Source organism: Grus americana, chromosome 4, assembly GCF_028858705.1.
Source record: "Grus americana isolate bGruAme1 chromosome 4, bGruAme1.mat, whole genome shotgun sequence".
Taxonomy (NCBI): domain Eukaryota; kingdom Metazoa; phylum Chordata; class Aves; order Gruiformes; family Gruidae; genus Grus; species Grus americana.
In genome coordinates this window covers 70066641-70089030 of record NC_072855.1, presented here as the reverse complement: position 1 = coordinate 70089030, position 22390 = coordinate 70066641, and the positions used below count along the sequence as shown (strand labels likewise).

The window sequence follows — 22390 nt, the reverse complement described above, 5'->3', positions numbered from 1 at the left end:
GATGTGGCAGGGCAACGCGGCACCCCAGGGGCGCGAGGCACCCCGGGAAGGCAGCCAGCAGCCACCACCCCAGGCCATGGCTTCGCTCACAGCAGAAATAAGAAGGTGCTGGGGCGCGTGTGCACCATGAAGTCAGAAATCACCGCGCTCGCAGCCACCCGTGCTGCGCAGAGACAAACTGCCACCGGTTTTTTAGCCTGTTAACCGACTGATATTTCAACGATTTCTGCCCCCAGGATCACAGCTTCCTTTCAGATCCCCCTTTTTCGAGCTGAAAATGCTGGCCGTGTTAGGGCAGCGGTACCACACGCAGCGCAAGCGCCTTCCTGACATAGGGGTGACCGGCTGGGAGGAGCTGCCTGACCGAGGAGGTGGAAGGATCGTTATCCTCAGCTCATTACTAATCCCAAGGAAGTGGAGTTTGTGGAAATCAATGGCTTTACTACATGCTAGAAAAATATTAGTCATATGTCTATTTTTTAATAAGTAACATAGTTCCACTGGGCCTGGGATTGCCACAGCGGTGGGAAAGGATTAACAGTCTGTCCGCTAACCGGGATGTTTGAAACATCAGCATCTCCAGGGCAAAAACAGGTTAAAAAGTTAAGAAAAAAGCATTTCTCACAGTCTATGCAGACTCTGGCCTGGACCCTTTCTCTCCCCTTGCTCACTGTTCCCGGCTAGTGGAAACATCAGCCAGATGTGCGTGGGATAGCTGAGATCGCTGTCCAAAGAAACTTCCCTCTATTCTCTAAGTCACATGTACCTAAAATTAATTGCATCTTTTGTGTATTTTCAGAAGTGTTTTATTTTCCGTGGCAGGCTATTAGGACTTTTGAAATACCCCGAGAGATGCCAAGCCAACACCGACTCATATTTTGGAGCTAAATCACCATTCTTCCCAAATCCTGGGGACAAAGCGGTAAGTGTGGAAAACAGGTTCGTGCATCACCAGTAACTTTTGATTCTTTCAAAAACACTTCTGCTATTGTCACGCTGGCTTGGTCACACACGGCTTAGGAAAGCCACCACCCAAAACAGCAGAGAAAAGCACATTCAGTACAGCGGGGAGCAGGAAATCTTCTCTCCTTCCTCCTCCTCGCAGATCACATGAAGAGGCGGTTTGGCCTCAACCCAGCTACTTGAGTCATCAGAGTAATACACTGAATGACAAACACATCATACCTCCCAGTCATTAGTTACTTCACAACCGCTGAGCAGGAACCTGCGGGAGCAGCGGCAGGGAGGACGAGCGCCCAGCTCCGGGGACAAAGGGTTCTCCCGCGGGGCAGGAGAAGCGGAACGAAGAGCCATCGGGCTAAGATGGACCTGAATGTCAGCGACAGGAGCTGAGGACACGGAGCTCAGAGACGGGCCCAGCTGCCTCCTCTCCTGAGCAGGACCGCAAAGTCAGGCAGCAGCTTCCCTGTCACCAAGCCTGTAATCCGTCAGCGGCGTTGTGGCAGATAATGCAGCAAAACCCGGGTTATCCGTCCCTACGCTGTTACATATTTTCTTTGCCAAATCCCACCAGAAACGGCAGGGCCATTAGGCTAGCTCATGGATTACCTGGATCACCAACCACTCTTTCCTTCCAGAAGTGTCTGGTCTTCTAGAAAGGGGGGGAAAAAAAAAAAAAAAAAAGCCGGTTACAGATCATCACACACAACAGGCATGGAAAGAAACTCTTAGCCAGGAGTTTGCCCTTCTGATAAGGGTGCCCAGACAAGCCCAGTCAGGCGCCGATTCTGGTTAGCAAGGAACCAGGGCTCACAGTCTTGCATGGCAATCAAGCCTCTGCCTCCACCACGCAGATTTAAAGTGGAGAGGATACGAATCAGAGTCGAGAGATCTGCAAGGAGCGGTCAGCACGTCGGAAAGCAGAGAAAGCCGAGCTCCAGCCCTGCCCTCCCTGGCCGCCTCTCCCCTGTGCCCCCAGCGCTGGCAGATCTCTGTCGAGGGCAGGCAGCGCAGCTGCTTCTTAAAACATTCCTTAATTATCTTTCTCGTTCTTTAGTTAACTCCATTTTAAAAACATTGAATCATTGGAGTATCAAACATTTTGCTTAGGGAAGGGTAGATGAGCCGAGCCACAACCAGGTCTAAGTTTAAGCATCTAGCTCTAGGATCCACCTTTAAAACTGCAGCAGCTCCATACATGCTCCAACTTACTCTCTTTTTTAACAGAAAAGCAGTGTAGAGAGACGAACACTCTCAGTAGAGGGCTTGTGAGACTACCACCATCTATGCTTTGATAATCGAGAAGGAAATGAGGAACAAAGACAGACAAAATTACAGGTGAGAATAACAGACTAGAACAAGCCTTCAGGGGTGAAATCAGGGTGGCTCCTAACTGAAATCAGTCAGAGCCAAGAGGGTTCAAAGCATCAAAATGGTAGGTAGGTGCCCACCAGAGCCGCTCTCTCACTCCCCTCATTCACTAGACAGGGGAGAAAAGGTGTAACAAAGAGCTTATGGGTCGAGATGAGGACAGGGAGAGATCACTCACTAATTATCGTCACGAGCAAAACAGACTGAACTTAGAGAGGGAATTCATCTGATTTATTACTAGGCAAAACAGAGTAGAGGAATGAGAAATAAAATCAACTCTTAAAACACTTCCCACCCGCCCCTCCCATCTTCCCGGGCTCAACTTCACTCCCGGCTTCAACCTTCCCCCCTCAGTGGCACAGGGGGACGGGGAGTGGGGGTTACGGTCAGTTCATCTCACGGTGTTTCTGCCGCTTCTTCAGCCTCAGGGGGAGGACTCCTCTCATCGTTCCCCTGCTCCAGCATGGAGTCCCTCCCACAGGAGACAGCCCTTCATGAACTTCCCCAATGTGAGTCTTTCCCACGGGCTACAGTCCTTCACGAACTGCTCCAGCGTGGGTCTCTCCCATGGGGTGCAGACCTTCAGGAGCAAAGTGCTCCAGTGTGGGGTCCCCCACGGGGTCACAAGTCCTGCCAGCAAACCTGCTCTGGTGTGGGCTCCTCTCTCCATGGGTCCACAGGTCCTGCCAGGAACTTGCTCCAGCGTGGGCTTCCCACGGGGCCACAGCCTCCTTCAGGTGCCTCCACCTGCTCCAGCGTGGGGTCCTCCATGGGCTGCAGGTGGAATCTCTACACCCCCTCATCCTTCCTCCATGGGCTGCAGGGGGACAGCCTGCCTCACCATGGTCTTCACCACGGGCTGCAGGGGGATCTCTGCTCCAGCGCCTGGAGCTCCTCCTCCCCCTCCATCTGCACTGACCTTGGTGTCTGCAGAGTTTCTTACATCTTCTCACCCCTCTCTCCGGCTGCAAAAGCTCTCTCTCTAAGTGTTTTTCTTCTTCTTAAATATGTTATCACAGAGGCGCTGATTGGCTTGGCCTTGGCCAGCGGCGGGCCCGTCTTGGAGCCGGCTGGCATTGGCTCTGTCAGACACAGGGGGAGCTTCTAGCAGCTTCTCACAGAAGCCAGCCCTGTAGCCCCCCCGCTACCAAAACCTTGCCACGCAAACCCAACACACAAGACATCAAAACCAGCTCTAGTAATTAGAGGGAGACACAGAAAAGTCTGAGGCAGGGAAGCAAAGCAAGTTGAGGATGGGCAGAAAGCAAGCTAACAGATACCTCCATCATCCCGTCTCTGAAACCCTAGCAAGCACCTTCCAAAAGCCAGGCAAGAAGGGCGGTCCCACGTGGTGGGAGAAAGACAAACGATGCACCTGCCTTCAAACAAGGAGGAAAGGGTCACCGCAAGGATCCTTGTGCTAGCAGAATCCAAGCTGCCCCCCGGCAGCGATGCCATAGGGAAGGACCTGGCAAATACGCTCCTGTGGCTGGAACGGAGAGTAACGCGGCACGGCCACAGAAGAGACAAGGGCAAATTCGTGGTGGGCTGAGTGCTGGGAGGGCTGTGCGGGACGCAGCGGGGAAGCGTGGCACCTCGCTTCTGGGCTGGGGCAGGCAAGGAGATGTTGGAGGAGAAAGTAAGAAAAAGAGATTTAGAAGGTATGATCTGAAGAAGTCAGTTTCTTTTTTCTAGGGGAAGAAAGAGAATGACGAAGAGGCCCATGGCAGTCATCAAGTAGATTAAAACGCTGCTAGAACAAGGGCAGCAATCAACCGCTCTTCACGTCTCCCAGAGCCAAGGCACGATGCAATCCCCTTCCAGCGCTGGGGAAAGCAGGGCCGGCTGTTACGCTTAGGAAAGATAAGCACATGCGTTGTCCTAGAAAGTCAGAGCTCTCCTCGCATCAGAGCACCAACCCACTGGAAAAGGGGTTCACCTTTCTGACGACACCCGGCACTCGCTTCCAGCCCCGGAATGCCAGCTGAGTCCCCAGAGACGTGAAAACTCCCTTTCCCGTGTACCCCGAGGCGTGCCTGCCCGCCCGCCCGACAGCACAAGCGGCCGCAGCTTTCTGGGAGCTCCACGGGGCTGTGAAACCTCCTCCGCTGGCGGCTGAGAGCGAGGTTGCGCATCACCCATAAAGGCAGCCCGCAAGTAATTCATCCTGACGGCGCAAAGAGAAAAATTAAGATCCTCTGCAAAACTTGACTTCTGCTGGGCGGTGAAGCCCGGCCTGTGTCTCTCTGGAGCAGAGACGTCTCCTCTCCCTTGCCTCTCGCCTCCGGAGGCTGTAACCGCCCTGAGCAGGGCAGGCAGCGAGCTGGGGAACAACCCCCCGAGAGTGGGAGCGAAGCACCAAAACGCAGGGAGCGGCTGCTGTGCCCTGCTCCTGGTCCTCTCGCGAAGATCTGAGGAAAACAGGGCCGAGCGCATGAGTTTTTGAGCAGACGCGGGTTTAATGCGGGCACTGCCAGACGGCCTCGCTCCCGTAGCGGCATCTCTGCTGCGCGCCTACCTCCCGTGAGCGACCTCGCTATTTTGTCAAACACATAAAACACACAACATCTCAGGAAAAGCCGTGTTTTCAGGAGGAGAGCACACGCCCAGCCGGTTCTGACCGGCCATGGGCCTGAATTTAGGCCGAAGAACCCCGGCTCCCCTCTGCCCCTCCCGCCCACGGCCCCTCGGCCGGCGCAGGAGTGGGCACCCAGCTAGGGGATCCCGGGACCCCCGTTACAAGGGCTCACGCCACCATCACCCCCACGATGCGGGGGCAGCGCCCTGCCCTTGGCTCTGGGGACACGGCCACGTTCGCTGCCCGGCGCCACTCCCGCGTGATGTAATACCGCGCGTCCACATTCTCGCCTTATATGGCATCGTGCGGGAGCCCCGCGCGGCCCCACGCGTGGGGGAAACCCGCTCCCCGGCCCCGCCACGGCCCCAAGGCTGACAGCCACGGCTGAAACGGCCCCAGCGAGAGAAAAGAAGGAGGTCACGGGGCCATTGACCCCCACGCTATGACGTCCGTGGGAACAGAATGCTCTCTTCTCCGACGTCACCAGCGGAAAAACTGCGCCGGGCGAGACCACTCCACGGCGGCGGGGGGGTGTTGGTGTGAGGGAAGGATGCGCGGCCGCGGGGCGCAGCGCCCACCACCCGCGGCAGCGAGAGCGCAAAGCGGCCGCGGGAGACACCGTCTCGCCGGTCCCCACGGACGGGCCCTGCGTGGGCGGCGGCGCCCGCGGCGTGTGTCCGTGCCCCCCCCGGGTGCGGGTGGTTGGTAGGTGCCGGATGTACCGGCCGCGCGGGGCGCCGCCGCCTCTATAAGCGCCGCCGCGGGGCGGGCGCGGGAGCTGCTGCTCGGTTCCTCCGGTCCCATCCTGTCCGGTCCCGCCCCGCCCTGCCGGGAGCATGTACCAGAGCCCCGTGCGCTGCCTCTGCTCGGCGCTGCCCGCCCTCTGCTGCGCCCCCGCCTCGGCCTCCCTTCTCCTGCCGCCGCGGCCCCGCGCCCCCCCGCCGCCCCTCGGCCCCGCCGCCCCGCGGGCAACGGCAGCAGCAGCAGCGGCGGGCGGCCCCCCCGCCCCGGGGCCGCCGCCCCGCACAGGTGGGTACCGGGAGGAGGGGGGTGCCGGGGAGCGGCCGCAGGAACCGCCGGGCGGGGTTAGAGCCGGGAGGCGCCGGGAGCGCTCGCTCCGGTCAAGCAGGCGGCCGGAACGGGAACATCTGGCTCCCGTCCCCAGGCCGCCCCGTAGCAGCGCGGGTACCTGTTCCTTCGCAAACCGCCTTTCACGTGCTGTGCCGCACCCCAAAAATTGAACAGACCCTTTAATTTTGAGGCAGCAGCCGTGGCTTTTGCTCAGTAAGTGCGAGCAAGTGACGCCCAGCAAGGAAACGATGGGCGCTGCCGGACAGCCCGCCCGTGCTGCTGGCGGGCTTCAGCCGGGGCTGCGTGACAGGGCTTGCTCTGCGCCCACAGGCAGGCTGGCTGCTCCGACTAAACCCAGGTACTCGTGGGGTGACTGTCCGAATGGGTCAGTGCCCTTATCGCGCTGTCAGAGGCGTGCCGTCGCTAGCTGAACTGTTCTCTTCCCTTCCAGCGTCGCGCTTTGTGTAGGATGTACTTGGCTCACAGCGGGGTTTTTGTCTACTAGAGACAGCGTGTGGGAAAAGCCCAGCTTACCCTCAGGCAGGCAAAGGTGGGGATGCTGAGCCATCAGGTTCCTACGTGCCTGCGCTGTTAGGTATCAATGATTACGCCTCGTTCCTCATTCCCAAAATGAGACTTGGAAAGCGTTCGAGGTCCCGTGTGTCCTTGGGTGCATGCTCTGCCTGGGGTCCGTGTGAGGACGACGCCTTGGCAGGCACCGTGCTCCCTCCACTCTGCCCCCGCTGACCCGCGGCGAGGCTCAGAGCGGAGCAGTGATGCACCTGCCAGGCCTCTGCAATTCGGATTCAGCCTTAAGCTGCGTCTGTCGACAAGCAGCTTCCCTCTGACCCTGGCTAAAAATGCATGCCCGGAGGAGAGGCTCCCGGTGAAAGCTGGGGCAGCAGCCGCCTTTGCTCCAAGCTGCTGTTGGTGGGAGAGGGACATGTCCGACAGCCTTGATGCAATATCTGAGGCTGTATTACTTACCTGGCATGCGGGAGATCTGCTTTTCCCTCCTGTCCTCGGCCAGGGTTGGGGTAAAGTGTGTCTGTTCCCTGTTGGTGCTGTTACAGGAGGGGTCTGCAAGCCAGGCTGGAGCAGGGTGCTTCCACTCCTCCTGCTGAAGCCAGGCCAAGATGCCAAACAGCAGGACTGAAGCTTCATGGAGCTGCAGGGGAGAGCGTACGTGCCTGCGAGCTGGCGGAGTCACGCTCATGATCAGAGCACTCATGAGAAAAAGGGTTTCCAGAGCTTGTGCCAAGTACTGATGCTGTGTATTACTCAGGGCAGGATTTGAGGCTCCCTCCTTCCTGGTGTTGCCTGTTGACCAGGCGGCACCTCCCTTGCTGCGATGAGCTCTCTGACTCCCTGTGTGAGGGTTCCGACTGGCCTAAGGGCCAAAATTGAACTCCAAGCAGCAGCAAGCACCACTCTGAGTGCAGGTGGCCTGGGGCTGCGATCCTGCTGGCCCAGACAAGGCTGTACATGTAGTATGACACCCTGTAGCGCAGGATTTGTCACATGGGGGCGGGGGGTCGTCTGCCAAGTTTCTCCTAGAGCTGGATTTGTAGGGAGGGCATCTCCAGCTGCTGCTGGCTGTGGAGGCTGATGCAACTGCAGAGCAGGCTGCAGGTGTGGTGGAGCCGTTCACCTGGCAGCCACATCCCTGCAGTGAACGAGGGGGGGAACCTCTCAGCCAAAAGCAGTGCTGGGAGGTCAGAGATGAAAGGAAACCAGAATGCTGTTCACCTTACCCAAAAGGTAAGGGCCCTGGCCCCAGTACCCCTCTGCACACTGCAGCCCTTGTCTTTTGAAGCAAAGTCCTTAAAATAAAGTCTGTGACTGCTCGTTGCCTGAGATCCTAGAAGTTCATCTCTTCTGTGCTATTGCTGGATGACACAAGAAACCTTGAACTTTCCAACCTGTTCTTCTGAAGATTAATGAACAGGTTAAACCCTAACCCTGCCCTGACTGTGTTGAGGCACCACCCTTGCTGAGAGGAAGATTTTTTTATTTTAAGCACCTTGAATGGTAATTGCTGAGCTGGTGTTCCCTATTGCAACATTACACCAAGAGAATCACGTCCATGTTCACCACCCACTGCTAAAGTGCAAGCTCAGGAGTCTGCTTGTTCCTCTGCGTACACCAGCACCACGGTGTCACAGCGCTGGCAGCAGACGTTATCCTAGCAAGTTACAGGTCATTTAACTTGGACTGTAAGGATCTTCAAACAGTGACCTTGTACTTGCCTCACTGCCACAGATATGTTAAGCATTGCAAAAATAACAAGTGGATTTTGTTTGGCATTTCAGTGTTCAGGTTCCTGGTCTGGCTCCTGTTCTGCAGAACAATTCAGTCCATGCTGTGATGGTTTCAGCTCTTTGGGGACAAAGAACTTGTGCAGTTCATCAGTCATCTTAAGCTGGACTCTTCCTGCAGGAGTCCCCCTTCAACCAAGGACTCCCAAGCTGCCCGCAACGGGCCTGAAAGCATTTGATTTATAGCCCAGGCCCTCTTTCACTCAACCTTCCCTGGGCTCTCAAAAGAAAACAGAAGCTCTTTTTCCTTCCTGAGACATTCCTGACTTGAAAAGCTGTCAGATCTGTGCTGCAGCTGAGCTGTAGCATATCCTGTGCGGGTTAGGCTGTGCCTGGCTCCCCTGTGAAGAGCTGGATACCCCGTGACCCCAGGGATGAGATTTAGACAATGCTCTGGCTTTGTTTGCAGCTTGGCAGGTGTGTGACTGAGCTCAGACTTCACCCTGCTGTAAGAGGTGTAAGCTGCTCGGAGCTCTAGGGTAGACTTTTGGCTCCAGGTGCACTGCACCTAGCTTCTCCCCGGTGCTAGCTTGTCCCTTTCAAATGCTCTCCCTCTGACTCAGGTCAAGCAATGAGCAGCCTAGGCTCTTGCTAATAGGAGCAGGATAATTCCCTGTTATTCCTTTAGAGAGCCCACATGAGCCACGTTCATCCGTGGCATGGCAGGGGCACTGCCTGGCTAGTGCTGTGCCAGGAGGGCAGGGCAGGGGGGCGCATTTTGGGGTGGGGGGGGGGGGTGCGGGGCATAGGGCTCATGGCTGAACTTGGCTGCTGACAGCATCCCTGAGATAGCAGAAGGCACCGTGTCCTTCTCTCCAGTTGCAGCACTTAACTGTGGGTTGTACCTACCCCAAAAACAGGCGAGGAGCTCCCTGTGGAGCTTTCATTAAAAGCTCTATTGATTTCTTTGGGTTTCTGCATGGCTGCCCGGCAGCGTGTAGGCTGGACCCTCCTGTAGCCAGTACAGAGTGTGCTTTCGTTCCTGCTCCCTGTCCCCTTGCAGCTGTGTCAGGGTCCTGCTTAGGGATTTCATGTTTGGGCCCACCTCCCTCACTATGAAATGGCATTTCTTCTACTTCAGCCATATTTGGCTTCTTGACAAGAATTGTAAACTGAAAAAGACTGCAGAAATGGAAACGCTTTAAACACAGTTCCCCTAGAAAGGCATTTGTGCTTGTGAGCCCAAGCTCATGTCTCAGTTTGAGGAGCTCATGGTACTTTAACTAAAAGGATGGAGACAGGGTGGAGGTGGGGAGAGACATCCTACATCCAATTTAAATGCCCAATTTACAACTTTCTTAGAACTGTCCAGAGATGCTGTTCCACTGGCTTACACATACAAAACATATGTTAGAGCAAGTATTTTTTTAGTGTCTTTAAAAGTACCCATTTTCCTAAAGACAAGGGCATGAGGCTCCTGCTGTAGGCTGTTTCTTTTTCTCCTTCTAAGTATGTTTATTGAACTGTTAAGGCTTCCATCTTCCTGCCTTTCCCTCTAACCAGGTCTGTCACCAGGTCTTACGCTTGGTAAGGCTGTAGTTCAGGCTAGCAAAGGCTGAATGTGCAAGTGTGTGCACCCCAAATCTGCCATGAGATGTGAGGGCAAGGTGACAAGTCCCTTCCGGTTTTACGTAACTCAAAGGTACAAATAAACTTACTTAAAAACTGCTGCGGGCCAACAGCAATGCAACACTGAAGTTCTTTTGCTCAAGATTACCTTTGCAAAATGCATTCAGAGTAGATAAGTTGAGACAACAATGAAACTGTCAGCGTTGCCTCTTGTGCAAGTTGCTGTGGTGCAAGCGCTGCTCTTCCTGCCCATGTCTGAGGGGAAACCAAGTGTCCAGGCACCCTGCTCGGGCAGAGCGCTGAGCATGGAAAAGTGCAAATGCAGCCTCCTTTCAAGTGCTCCTCACGCGTTGTGGCACCTCAGAGCAAAACCCTCCCCCTGAAGAAGTGTTGGAAGAGATCTTGGGGCATGTGCAGCTGTGCCAAGGTCTTGCTGCAGAGAGGTGTAGGAATTTTATGAACTCTGTGCAAACTCCTCCACAGCTACCCTGAAGCCAGGCCCTTAACACCAACAGCCTCCTGTTTGCAGTAGGCAAGCCTCGGGGCGTTTACAGCTGCACCCTGCTACTGGTTGTGCTCTCTGTGAAGCGGGAGGAGGAGATATTTTATAGCACAATAGTCATGAGGGCTGCTGGACCCCTGCGAGGGGAAGAGGGCTGCAGCCACCTCCTGCGCATAAGCCGAAGGGCCAAACAGAGTGGGGGACACACACACCCCCACCCCTGTGGCAGGTGTGACCTGATGTGGGGACCTGCCTGCAGGAGACATGGGGTGTGGGGGGTGTAACTGCTAGCAGGCATTGATGGGAGAACAGCTGTGTGTTTGCAGGATGCGTGCTTAAGATGGCCAAAGGAGCAGGAGGTCGCTGGGGCCTGGGGAGGGCCACAGGGCGTGCTGGAAGCTGCCAAGCTGGGGCACAGCGCGAAGGAGCGAGGAGCCGAAGGGAGAAAGGAGGGTGAGGGGGATGAGCATAGGGGTATGAAGGGGAGCTGGAGAGACCCCCTTCTCCATCCTGAGGTCTAAGCCAGCAGAAGCATCTGGCTGCTCTGTGCTCATCAAAATTGCTGCTTTTGGGGCAAGCGAAGCACTGATCAGAGATTCCTATTAAATATTAACCTGAGGGAATGAGTCACCGCGCTTGCCGCTCTGCGGGTAGGAGGCCCACAGCCCAGCAGCATCCCAAACAGGCACAGGGTACGGGGCCATGCAGTGCCATCTCCGTCAGAGACAAATGCTGCACATGAAATAAGGAGCAGGTAGTATTTGTCTACCTGCTGGGCACCCTCCTCTGTGAGGAGGAAAAAAGTACGCACTATTCTTTTTCCTACAACACACGCAGAAGTTGTTCTTAGCCCTGCTGTTCTGGATGAAAGACTCCTTTCTTCCTTTAGAAGACACCTGCACCATGTCTTAAACCAGAGTGTTTGCACGCTGCAGAGGCTGGCAGTCCCTGATAATAAGCAAAACACAGTGAGGCTGTGGACAGAGCTAACCCTGTCTCTGTGTCCTTATTTTATCTCAGATTCAGACACAGGCTCCTGCACAAACCATAAATTGCAGTGTAACGGTTATCTGTAAGGCACCTGAGTGGTGAGAAGAGTCGCGGTGGACATCTCTAACGCCATTTTTTCCTTTCCAGTGTGTTCCATGGGAAACAGCACCAGCCGGCTCTACAGCGCGCTCGCCAAGACGCTGAGCAGCAGTGCCGTGTCCCAGCACCAGAACTGCCTGGAGCAGCCAGACTTGGCACAGCTGGATCCTATAGACCCCAAGGATTTGCTGGAGGAATGTCAGATTGTTCTGCAGAAACGGCCACCCCGGTTTCAGAGGGACTTTGTGGACCTGAAGAAAAACGCCACCAGTAACCACCGTCCGATTCGGGTCATGCAGTGGAACATCCTTGCCCAAGGTAGGAGCTGCCTCTAAGCTCAAGGTGTGACCTTGAGATCAAATGCAGCAATGAAAACCTTTAAATGCAGGTGTATCTACGTAGTTAGGCATACCTGGGACAGGCAGAGCAAAGAGAGAGAGGTGAATTACATGAGGCACAACCGACTGAGGGCCAGGGGGAAGATTTTCAGCACTTGAAATAGCGGCTTGCCTTCCGTTCTATAGGAAAGGAAAAAAAGTCTCTCCTTGCAACCTGCAATGCCAAAGGTAGCTCTGAATGCCCACCTCTCACCCATTGGCAAGCCTGGCACCCTGAAAGTCAGCAGCTACTCCTGAAAACCCCATCACCTGCATGTAAACTGATGTACACGCGTTTTGCAGAGAAAGCAAAGCATTGCGAAAGCCTCGTGCCACTTCCCATTACAATCTCTTGCATGACAGATGCCTGCTCTTGCACAGGGCTGCAAGCAGCCACTGGGTGCTGCAAGGTGGCAGCTGGCTCCCAAGAGCAGAGCCTTGCCTCTGGCCTCTGCAAAACCTGGATAACCTGCTTTAGCCACTGGTAACTTCCCCCCCCCTCTCCCCCTCTCTGCTAATTTCAGCTCTCGGAGAAGGCAAAGACAACTTTGTTCAGTGCCCCATGGAAGCTCTGAAGTGGGAAGAGAGGAAGTGCCTCATCCTGGAGGAAATCCTCGCATACAAGCCTGACATCTTGTGCCTGCAAGAAGTCGACCACTACTTTGACACCTTTGAGCCACTCCTCAGCCGACTCGGCTACCAGTGTACTTTCTTCCCAAAGCCGTGGTCCCCGTGCCTAGACGTGGAGCAGAACAACGGGCCGGATGGCTGCGCCTTGTTTTTCCTCAAAGACCGTTTTGAGCTCATCAACAGTGCTAACATCCGGCTAACCGCCATGAAGCTGAAGACCAACCAAGTGGCCATAGCTCAGACGCTGAAGTGCAATGAAACTGGAAGACTGTTCTGCATTGCTGTCACTCACCTGAAAGCCCGTACTGGCTGGGAGAGGTTTCGGTCTGCGCAAGGCTGCGATCTTCTTCAGAACCTGAAGAGCATTACCCAAGGTGCAAAGATCCCTCTGATCATCTGCGGAGACTTCAACGCGGAGCCAACTGAGGAGGTCTACAGAGAGTTTTCCAACTCCAGCCTCAACTTAAACAGTGCGTACAAGCTGCTGAGCCCTGACGGGCAGTCGGAGCCCCCGTACACCACCTGGAAGATCCGGCCCTCAGGAGAGTGCCGGCACACGCTGGATTATATCTGGTATTCCCAGCATGCCTTGAATGTGAACTCAGCCCTGGGCTTGCTGACTGAAGAGCAAATTGGGCCCAATAGGCTGCCATCATTCAATTACCCTTCTGATCACCTGTCACTGGTGTGTGACTTTAGTTTTAATCAAGACCCGGACAGACTGCTGTAATGCATTAGAATGCCACCTGGTATTGCAGTGTCTTAACTCACCACTGTTTTATTTTAGAGAAAACTCTGGAAGCTATTGAAGGATGAAGAAACGCTGTTGACTAAACATCATTTCAGGCACTTGTTTGGAGTTACACTTGCCGTTCAGCACTTGTTAATCTGGAACCTCAAAGGGAGGAAGAAAGGAGTCCGTGTTCTCGTCATGGTGTTCTTGCCATGTCGGGCTTTGAAAACTGGAAGGCAAATGAGCTTTATCCTTTCACTAACCCCTGTGTTTAAGGATTTAATCCTCTAATGAATGTGGAAGCCTTAGTATTTAAATCCAAACACTTGTGTTTGTAAAACAATTTGCCCTGACAGCATGCTAATTTTACTTATTTCATGTTAAGCTTGTGCAAGTACCAAAGGGAATGAGGCTCAACCACTCAGTGAGATTCTCTTAAATCTTTTTCTGTTGCAATACGATCAAAGTTTAATGCAGTTTAGATATGAACAAATCTAAACTCACACTAGTGTCGTCTTCTCATTTTTACATGACTTGAGATGACAATTTCATTAAAAGTGAATGGATAATAGTGCAGTGTGAGGAAGCCCCACCACGCCAGTAAGAGCAGGTGAGGATCTAGAGGCTAACTGCTCTACATCATAGAGTAATATCCTCACTTTTCCAGATGAACGTGCACGTGTCCCTTACAGGCGTACGGCCTGTAGGTATGTATACACAGTGACTGTTACCTTTGTCTCTTCTGTGCTTCCCTCCAGAGGACACACCTAACCAGGGAGTATTTCCTTCTCTGCTTCAGTTATTACTTTTCTAAATGGTTTAAATTTATAGTCTTGTCAATCTTCCTGTTTCAGTAAGGGCCAATCTTCGTGTTGAAAGACTTTTATTTATCTTCAGAATCTAAAGCTACACTGGAACCTGTTACAAAATAAAATTTATTTATTGAGAGAAGTTGGTGATCCTGCATCTGACTTGAAATAATACAGAAACAGCGTTCAGGAGCCTCTTTCCATGGCCCGGGGGAACTCTGGCTAAGCACCTAGGCTACAACAGAGCCGTGTTAGTGTAGTGACTCTTGTGCATGGAGTGGTGCTCATTGGTATGACATAGGTATTGCATATATGGATTGTAAACACGCCACTGTGCTGGAAAATGAGGTAGGGAGAGAGGAGGGAAGTGTGACAAGACAACAGTTGGGCTGACTTTTAGACAGTTGGGAAAGATGAGGCAGAGCAAATAAAGCAGTATTTCTATGTAGAGTAAGGCCCATAGTAACTCTTAAATGTTCCAGGTGTTTATTAATAAAAATCTTTGGGGAAAAAAAAAAGGAATGTCTCTGCTGCCATCTTTTTCATTTCCCTGTGACAGGCAGGCGAACCGGCTCAACTAGTGACTGGTCAAGCTTTGAGTCAGTGGTGATGCTCCCCATCCCAGACCTCCTTCCCCTGACTCCGCAGTCCTACTCTGACAAGTTGGCATGGCTGCTTTGCTTTCATGGAGAAGGCTCTTTCTCAAACTTGAAATGCCCAAATTCTACAGCAAACCTGTAGGGAAGGGAGTTACCTTTAGCGATGCTAAGCTGCTCTCTCCCCTAGCTAAAGATGAAGCCCAGGCTCTGTATTACTGTAAATATTACTCTTTCCAAGAGTTGTGTGGAGCTACAAACCTGGCCAGTACTGCAAAGCAGGGTGCAAATATTCCTCCCTGAGGGGTGCTAAGCATGCCTAGCAGAGCTGGCTCTTCACAACAGGCAGCTCTATTTGTCACTTCCTTTTTAAACCATCATTTGAAGAGCAAGATACACTACAGGTATGTGCTTTAAACAGCCCATAAATTATTGTACTTGTGTTGCTGGTAAGTGAAATACAGTGTCTGGCAAATGGAAGTCCCATATCCACACACAAACACACAAAAACTCCCTTTCAGGCAGACGAATGAAGTGCTGTGCTCCACAGCCATAACACGCTCTGCAGGCGTTCCTAATCCTTGTGGGATGAGGGTCATGATCTGCTTCCGAGCAGAGGGGCTGAGGCCCCTCTAACCAGCCTGGGACGCTGGACTCCCCTAGCAAGTGTGGATTTGAAATTCCCCAGACAGAAAGGACTTCACAACCAAGGAGCCCAACTTCCGAATACCCTTTACCAGGCAGATGTGTATCAACTATTACCAGCCAGGGCTTTCTTCAGCTGAAATTTCAGGAATAAATCTTCCTTGTGTCCCTGGAAGCCAGAAGGGGTAGCTCCTTTGGGGGAGATTCTGGGCCAGAGATGAGATGCTCCTAATGCCCTAGAGAAAGGCAGAGCTTTGAGCATCCCTGCCGTAAGCGTTCCGTACTGGCTAGGCTGAGACACCTCCCTTTTCATGCTGCTGGCTGCCCTCAGTTGCTCTCTGAGGGGGCGAAATGCAGTGCTTTTCCTTTAGGGTTGTCTTCTCATAGGATCTTCCCTCAAATGCTCTTTGCAAGGAGGAGAAAGAATACAATTGCCCATTAATGGAGGTATCTAGTCATCTGTAGCTAAACGCTTCTAAAAGCAATGCCACAATGTAGACCTGTAAGAGAGTACCTTTAGTAGGTCAAATCCTTGCTTATCTACCACAAAAAGTCATGCCAGGAGCTGGAGTTTCCATTCAGACCATTTTGGCAGTTTCTAGAAGAAACTACACTTGCGGTAGAAAGCTGTGACTTGACAGCAAAGATAATACTGTACTCAGAGCTGTATTTCAAAAACAAACAAACAAAAAACCACCACCAAACCCCCCAAAACCCCAAACCAAACAAAAACAAACCCACCAAAAAACCCCACCACCACCAAAAAGCCCTTAATTTCCATTTTACTTTTGCATAAGCAGCTCTCTTTTCCTAAGGAAGCAGAGGGTGTCCATCAACCTGGTATCATTTCACCACTGTCAGGGCACAGAGCCATAGCACCGATTATGGTAGGCTTTGTGTATCAGCAGGAGCTACAAAACTCCTACCATCACTCTCCCAGGGTGATGATATTCACTATCTGGACCATTTGTACATCATTTTACTCAGACCCTTGCTTTCAACACTAACTTTTCTATAGAAGAACTCAAACTGTGGAGAAACAGCATGATTTGTATGATATTGCCATCACTGCAGAGCTCTCCTGAAGTGGAAAGGGCTGGGATTCTTATTTCACCCTGGACACGTGACAGTAGACGTTCACTGCTTCATGTCCTTAAAGGGTAATTTTGAAGGCGAGAGGACAGTGGAATGACTGTCAAAAGACTGGGGACTCTCCCCATCACAACACAATTCTTAATATTGTCATACTCAGAAAATCACACATCCCTGCTACAGCACAACAGTGAACCCTTCCTGCTGTATTTTAATAAAAGGTAGACAAGATGCAGAAATTAACCGGTAACCTCCCAGTCAGCTTCACCCTTTTATTCCAGTACTTCCTATAAAATGTATTTTGCAGACACTTTTAGAAAACTTAAATGAAATACTGCTCTTGCTTTGTTTTATTCAGCAAGAGGCAGGCCTGCAGGAATGAAATGCTTTTGCCTGCTATAAATATCAGTACACTAAATATTTTTCATGGGAAGAAGCAGGAAGGTTTTTAATTTTTTTTCCTATGTAGCAGTATTAGTCTTACAGTAAAAATGTCTTCAAAGCTCTTCTTGTGGCTGGCTGCCTTATAAGCACACCAAGGCTAAAAAAAGTCTCAACAGATCCCTTGCTCTAATCTTGAATAAAAGCTGCATTAGCTTTAGCAGTGACAGTTTTCCCTCACCCTCAAGCTAGCTGAAGGAAGAAATGACCCACTTATTTAATTTGCTGAAAGGCAGAAGCTGTTGCAAGCTTATTAAAACACTATCTTAGAGAACAATTAGATCAGAAGTAGATAGTGTCACTTGGATCTTCTTCACTTAATAAGCTTAATATCTGATATTTGAACTGTCTCTACGAGGCAGAAATTGAATTTAGCTTGTTCTGGCTGCGACAATCTTCACGCATAACTGAGATCCCCACTGCACGTGTCACGGTGAGCAAGAGCTGAGGCTTCAGGCACCTCTCCACTTTCTCATCAACTCTGACTGCCCCTGGCTCGCTGATCCTTGATCAGCTCAGATGTAATTCTCCAAACTCCTCCAGTTGATTAAATCAATTAACAGAGGATCCCAAGAGCTCAGTCTTCCCTGCAGCACACTTTACCCCATCACTTGAGATGTCTCAAGGCACAGAACCCTTTGCTGAGCAAGATGGGCTTTGTCCAAGAGAGTAACAAAAACAGTGGTCTCTGGGATGGTGTTCTCCTTCCTGCCACAATCCAGAAATTTTGATATTCAGATCTTCATTCTGAGTTGCAACTCACAGTTGGATGTTTTCCTGCAGATTACACAGCATTACTCTGTCTGCCCTACAACTTACAGTAGTAGTTACTTGAAAAATAAACGTTTGTATTTTTCTCTGTAAAATCAGTGATACCATGGCTGTATATGTCTCGATGCCTTCTGTATAAAGCGTGCTCGCTTCACACTAGTTTCATTCCACTCACACATCTAGAGAAGTTACTACTTGCCAAGGATGAGTTAATCCCAGAGCCTTCTTATGAGCCACCAGCTTCAGATGTAAAAGCTAGTCCCACTCTCACACATGGACAAAATAACAGTTTTTTCCACCAGGACTGCAGAAGTCTAGGAGTACAGCTAGATGCCAACTTCTTCAATGTTTTACTGTCCCTTTGTCCAGTTCAGATGTTACAAACCTGACCAAAGCTCCCTCATCCTGAGGTCATGTCCTCCACCACCACCAGTAAAAACATTTCTCACCCACATAGTAATTAACTATGTCGGCACAAAGCAGCATGTTGAAGAACAAGCTTGCACAGACCGAGAGAATGATCTGAGACTCAGTTACAGATGCGAATCTCGCCCCTCTGACATTCAGCTGTAGAATTCCCCAGGGAGAGTATGCCTCTGGTACGATTGCACATCACTTCTGAAGAACAACCGGATCTCAGAACTCAGAGGAACCACGCACACACAGAGCAATGCTGAAGAGCTGAAATCACTACCTGGCTGTGACAAAAAGCCTGTCTGTACTTCTAGCTAGCAGCTAAATTAAAAAAAAAAAAAAAAGTGAGGAGTACAAAGGCATACACAGAAAGGTTAACAAAAAGGGTCTTCACTGTTTGAAGCCAGGTTAAGTACCCTTCCCATTTCAGTTACAGCGCATCCTCATACAGCACTTAACAAACTTCTGATCAATGTCCTCTGGCAGCCAGTAGTGTCTGTGCCGCTCGCCAGGTGGCCAGGGGAGAGAGCCAAAGGACCATCGCGAGGTCTGTGGCAAGATGCAGCACCAACAGTAACAGCAGCTTCCCAGAGCACAGCTGCGAGCTGCCCGTCTCACCAACAGCAGACGTGTGTGCCTTCATTCCTTTCATTTTTGCCATTACGAGGTAAAGTCTTGGCTCTAACTTAAGATAAGGAGGTCATCAGCTGGAGATCCTTATCTATTTCCAGAAATACAGCTTGTCCCCATTTGACTTCCAGTGTATCTAAATTAGGTGTCAGAAAGGTCTTAACTACAAATACTCCAGAGATAGACATTTCAAGCCCTGAGGTACAGCATCTCTTTCATATACGATCAAATAACAGCTATTTAGAAAAGGACTTCTTACAGAAAAGACTTACAAATGTGGGTTTAAAAATGCTATTACTTTTCTTTCTTCATGTCTTCTAGCTCCAATTTATTCTACCTGCCTCTCTTCACACTGCTCCATTTTCCTTTACCCAGAATATTAGTGCCTCTCAGACTACCAAATCAGTCAACCCAGTGCCCAGCTTCCCCCTACTTCCCTTTCTGTCCTACCTCTTTCTTAGCAACATCAATCCTCTTCCTTCTCCTACGTTTCCTCCTGTGAAGGAGTCTTTGTCCTCTACCCCAGGCCAGAAACACAGCTCATCTGTAAAAAAAGCACTTTTGTTTCTTTGGTTTAACTGCTAGTGGAAGGGATTGCTACACCACACTTTTCTACCTGCTTCACTTTGTTCATTCATTTGTTCTTAAACTCTGCTTCCCTGCTTAGAGTATGAGAAATCCCTTTTTTCAGAAGGGTTTCCCACATGCTGGCCTGGCTGTATGGAGCTATTCCCACATTTCTTACCAGTCAAAGGGACGAGTGGAGCTTACTGCTAGGACTCCAGAGGTAACTACTTTTTCAGTATTAAAAGTTAAAGGAAAAAAATTAACTGCAATATAAGTATTTAATTCTGATCTCCTTTATCGTTACCAAAGACCTCAGTTCCAGATTTCTGCCAAAATTGCTCCTCCAGGCATGAAGCACTCAGACGGTCATTTAGACTTAAATTATTTCAAGATCACTCGAGTTCCTGCTCTGAAGAACTTTCTAGGGCATCTCACCAGAAACTGGGGGTGCCGCTGGCACCTGGCTACCCACAAGCTGATGTGCTGCTTCTCCAGTAACTTGTAGTGCCACTGTGGTCCCCAGGAAAACAAGGTAACCAAGCTACCCTGCGTCTATTTTTAGCCAAACTCTTGCACATGGCCTGCAACTATGGAGTAGTTTGTATACTGTGTGCCCTCACCCAAGCTTTACCCTGTAGTAATGTATTGTGATACCCATAACAACTTCAGTGCAATTATAAATGGAAAACCTATTTAGATACTTACTTCATTCAGAAAAAAAAAAATCTATCTAAAGGTAGGTATTTGTGCTGAAGCCAAAATAGTAACAGTTGGAAATGCCAATGGCAACAACATCAAAAGGACCAGCAGTATAACTTAGTATTTCTCTTTTTTCACAGTTTCTATGTACTGGTACTTTCAGCTTGCCTCTATGAGGTCGTCAGAGAGATTAGCACACTGGCCCAGCCAACTCTACTCATTGTTACCTGTCCTTTGCAGTGCAGCCTTAGGAAATTAAGGTGTGGCTGGAGAAACAGTTAGGTAGTGGTTAGGTAGTTCACAGAGCTCTAGAAGTTTTGGACTCTCAGAATCATTTAAGCAAACCCTGTCTTCTTTGCACTAAAACAAGTGGCAGCACACACAAAGTTATCACCTGTCAGCTGGAGGGCAATAACTTCTTAAGCTACTGAACTTACTCCACAAGCACTCGTGATTAGCCATGATGAAAGAACACCGCCTATGCTCACCGTCCTGAAAAAGCGTAAGAGAACTAGACCCCTGTCAGAAGTTACCTCACCAACTACCGCAAGCTTCACAGATATTTCAATGAAAGCTATTTCAGTGTACTGTGTGAGGGAGTTGGTCAGCCGTTCAGAGTACCTGAGTAGTGAGGAGTTCCAAACTTCCACACTCTATCGGCTGTCTTAGGCTGAATGCCTGGAAGATTTCAAATAAGCAGAAAAGAAGGTTAATAGGTTGAAAGGAAAAAGTAAAAAATAAAAAGCAGACCAAACACCGTTAAATTTCGTTTCTATATTTCAGTAAAACCTACTTGAATACACTTTGAAACAAGAGTACAACAAAATAGAATATACTTCAAATGTTGAATATACAAACTATTATAGTTCATTCTGAACACTGGTACTTCCCTCTTAACTTCAACTAAAAAAAATTTACAGGTTTAGAACTACCTGACAAAAGCTCATGCTGGGCGTGACCTTTCAAGTGACAGGGTAGAGCTGAAACTGAAATGTATGCACGGATGTCAAGGCTAAGTGAGAGACACAGGCATGTTACAGCAGAAGGCGGAAAGCCTGCTGCTATTTTGTCCACAATTAAGAAATTTAGACAGACTTTTAACTACCATACAAAATATGTTACATGTAATTCTATAACAATACTGTGCTAGGTACAAGATTTTTAAAAAATTTGTTTTAATAAAAAAGCTTTACACAAACAAGCCATTAGCTTATTTCAAGAAAGATAACTGAAAATCAGTCTAAGGCTTTCATTTTGAATTTGCTTAAGCTGTATGATACAAAAATCCCTCTAGGTCTCTGTCTTCTTTTAGAAGCTATTTAATCTTCTCCTTTATTTCACATTCTACAATACCTTGTAGCAGAGTTTTTCACATAGCACCAGTTGAGTACTGTGGGCACACAGTAGTAATTGCTGGTATGCAAATAACATGCATCAAATTTGCCATTTGTAACAAGACGACTTTCCTCTCCCTCTGAAAACTAAAAACCAAGGCGAACCTCTCACACAACCCTCTTTTAGTGTTCCAGGTCTTAGTGTAACTTGGTAACGGGTAACGTAGTGAACTGTTTGGTCCCTTTTCAGTCCCTCTATCTTTCCTTCTCCATAGGTTCAGCTGTTTCCCAACTGGAAGAGGCAGTTTTTGTCAGCATATCAAATGTGGTTCAATTCCCACTGAAACACGGGAAAACAATTTTTTTTTTCCAGTAAGTCTTCAACATGTGCACGTTTATTAACATTTCAAAACTCTCCTTTTCGACTTGGTGATCGCATCCACTTCCCTCCCCCAATTATGTCAGTATATTCAAAACCGTAACAGTCTAAAAGTCCATGCCAGAAGCAAGCTATTCTTCATTTCTCGCACGTTATGATTCCTTCTGTTTTCATTGTTACAGGAAGGGCAATAGCTGAGGGCGTGCTAACTACTACTACGTGGGTCACAGTCTTGCTTCCATCTGCCGGTTTCTCTTCTTTTACCAGCTGCAATGTTTTCACTTCACGTTCCTGTTTTAAAGCCGCCGTGTCTGATTTAACTTCTGGACTTTTTATAACTGCACTAATCACCCTGGGAGGAGTCTGGCCAGACGCCTGCTGAGCAGGCACCGATAGTCTCATTACTGGTGTGCCATGAGCTATAGACACCGGGGTTAGTGCTCTAACAGCCAATGGGGTTCCCACGATGTTAATACTTCCTGACCCAGACAGGCCCGTTTTTGTTTGTAACTGACACTGCGTAAGTTGCGTGGCAGGGATCGTAATGATTTTGGCAGGCTGCATCGTGATTTTCTCTCCATTTTCAGCGGAGGTTGGCATCACAGTAGGGATTGTCTGGATTACTACCTTTGGAGTTGTTGCTGTTGTTGGACTCGTGTTGGTTATTAACGGTGACCCTGCGTTTACTGACTGCACTGCCACAGTTGAGATTTTCTGTCCCAGAGAGGTCATTACAACAGGCACTTGCATTGCCACACGTACAGTCCTGCAAAATAAAGATAGATGTGTGTGTTTAAGCCAAAACACAGGGTACC

The 22390-nt window shown here is 50.1% G+C and overlaps 2 protein-coding genes across 10 annotated transcripts in view; one reads left to right on the top strand and one right to left on the bottom strand.

The window, feature by feature from the left end:
- Window positions 1-5527: 5527 nt before the first annotated feature.
- NOCT (nocturnin) lies at window positions 5528-14525 on the top strand. The gene is made up of 3 exons (XM_054824642.1): window positions 5528-5938; window positions 11507-11776; window positions 12360-14525. The coding sequence occupies exons 1-3, from the start codon at window positions 5746-5748 to the stop codon at window positions 13193-13195; spliced, it is 1299 nt and encodes a 432-aa protein (XP_054680617.1). The 5' UTR covers window positions 5528-5745; the 3' UTR covers window positions 13196-14525.
- A 6093-nt stretch (window positions 14526-20618) lies between these two features.
- ELF2 (E74 like ETS transcription factor 2) overlaps window positions 20619-22390 on the bottom strand; it is a 39970-nt gene continuing 38198 nt past the window's right edge. For all 9 annotated transcript variants that reach the window (XM_054823712.1, XM_054823713.1, XM_054823715.1 and 6 more), the window contains one exon: window positions 20619-22341. In XM_054823712.1, the coding sequence (XP_054679687.1) occupies window positions 21714-22341 (628 nt within the window). In that variant the 3' untranslated portion in view covers window positions 20619-21713. The remainder of the gene's footprint in view (window positions 22342-22390) is intronic.

Bases quoted from the DNA above. Each gene is read 5' to 3' on its own strand.
- NOCT (XM_054824642.1), top strand. From the start codon at position 5,746: ATGTACCAGAGCCCCGTGCGCTGCCTCTGCTCGGCGCTGCCCGCCCTC. The intron at 5,939-11,506 runs GTGGGTACCGGG...TTTCCTTTCCAG, and splicing joins GGGGCCGCCGCCCCGCACAG to TGTGTTCCATGGGAAACAGC. The intron at 11,777-12,359 runs GTAGGAGCTGCC...TGCTAATTTCAG, and splicing joins GTGGAACATCCTTGCCCAAG to CTCTCGGAGAAGGCAAAGAC.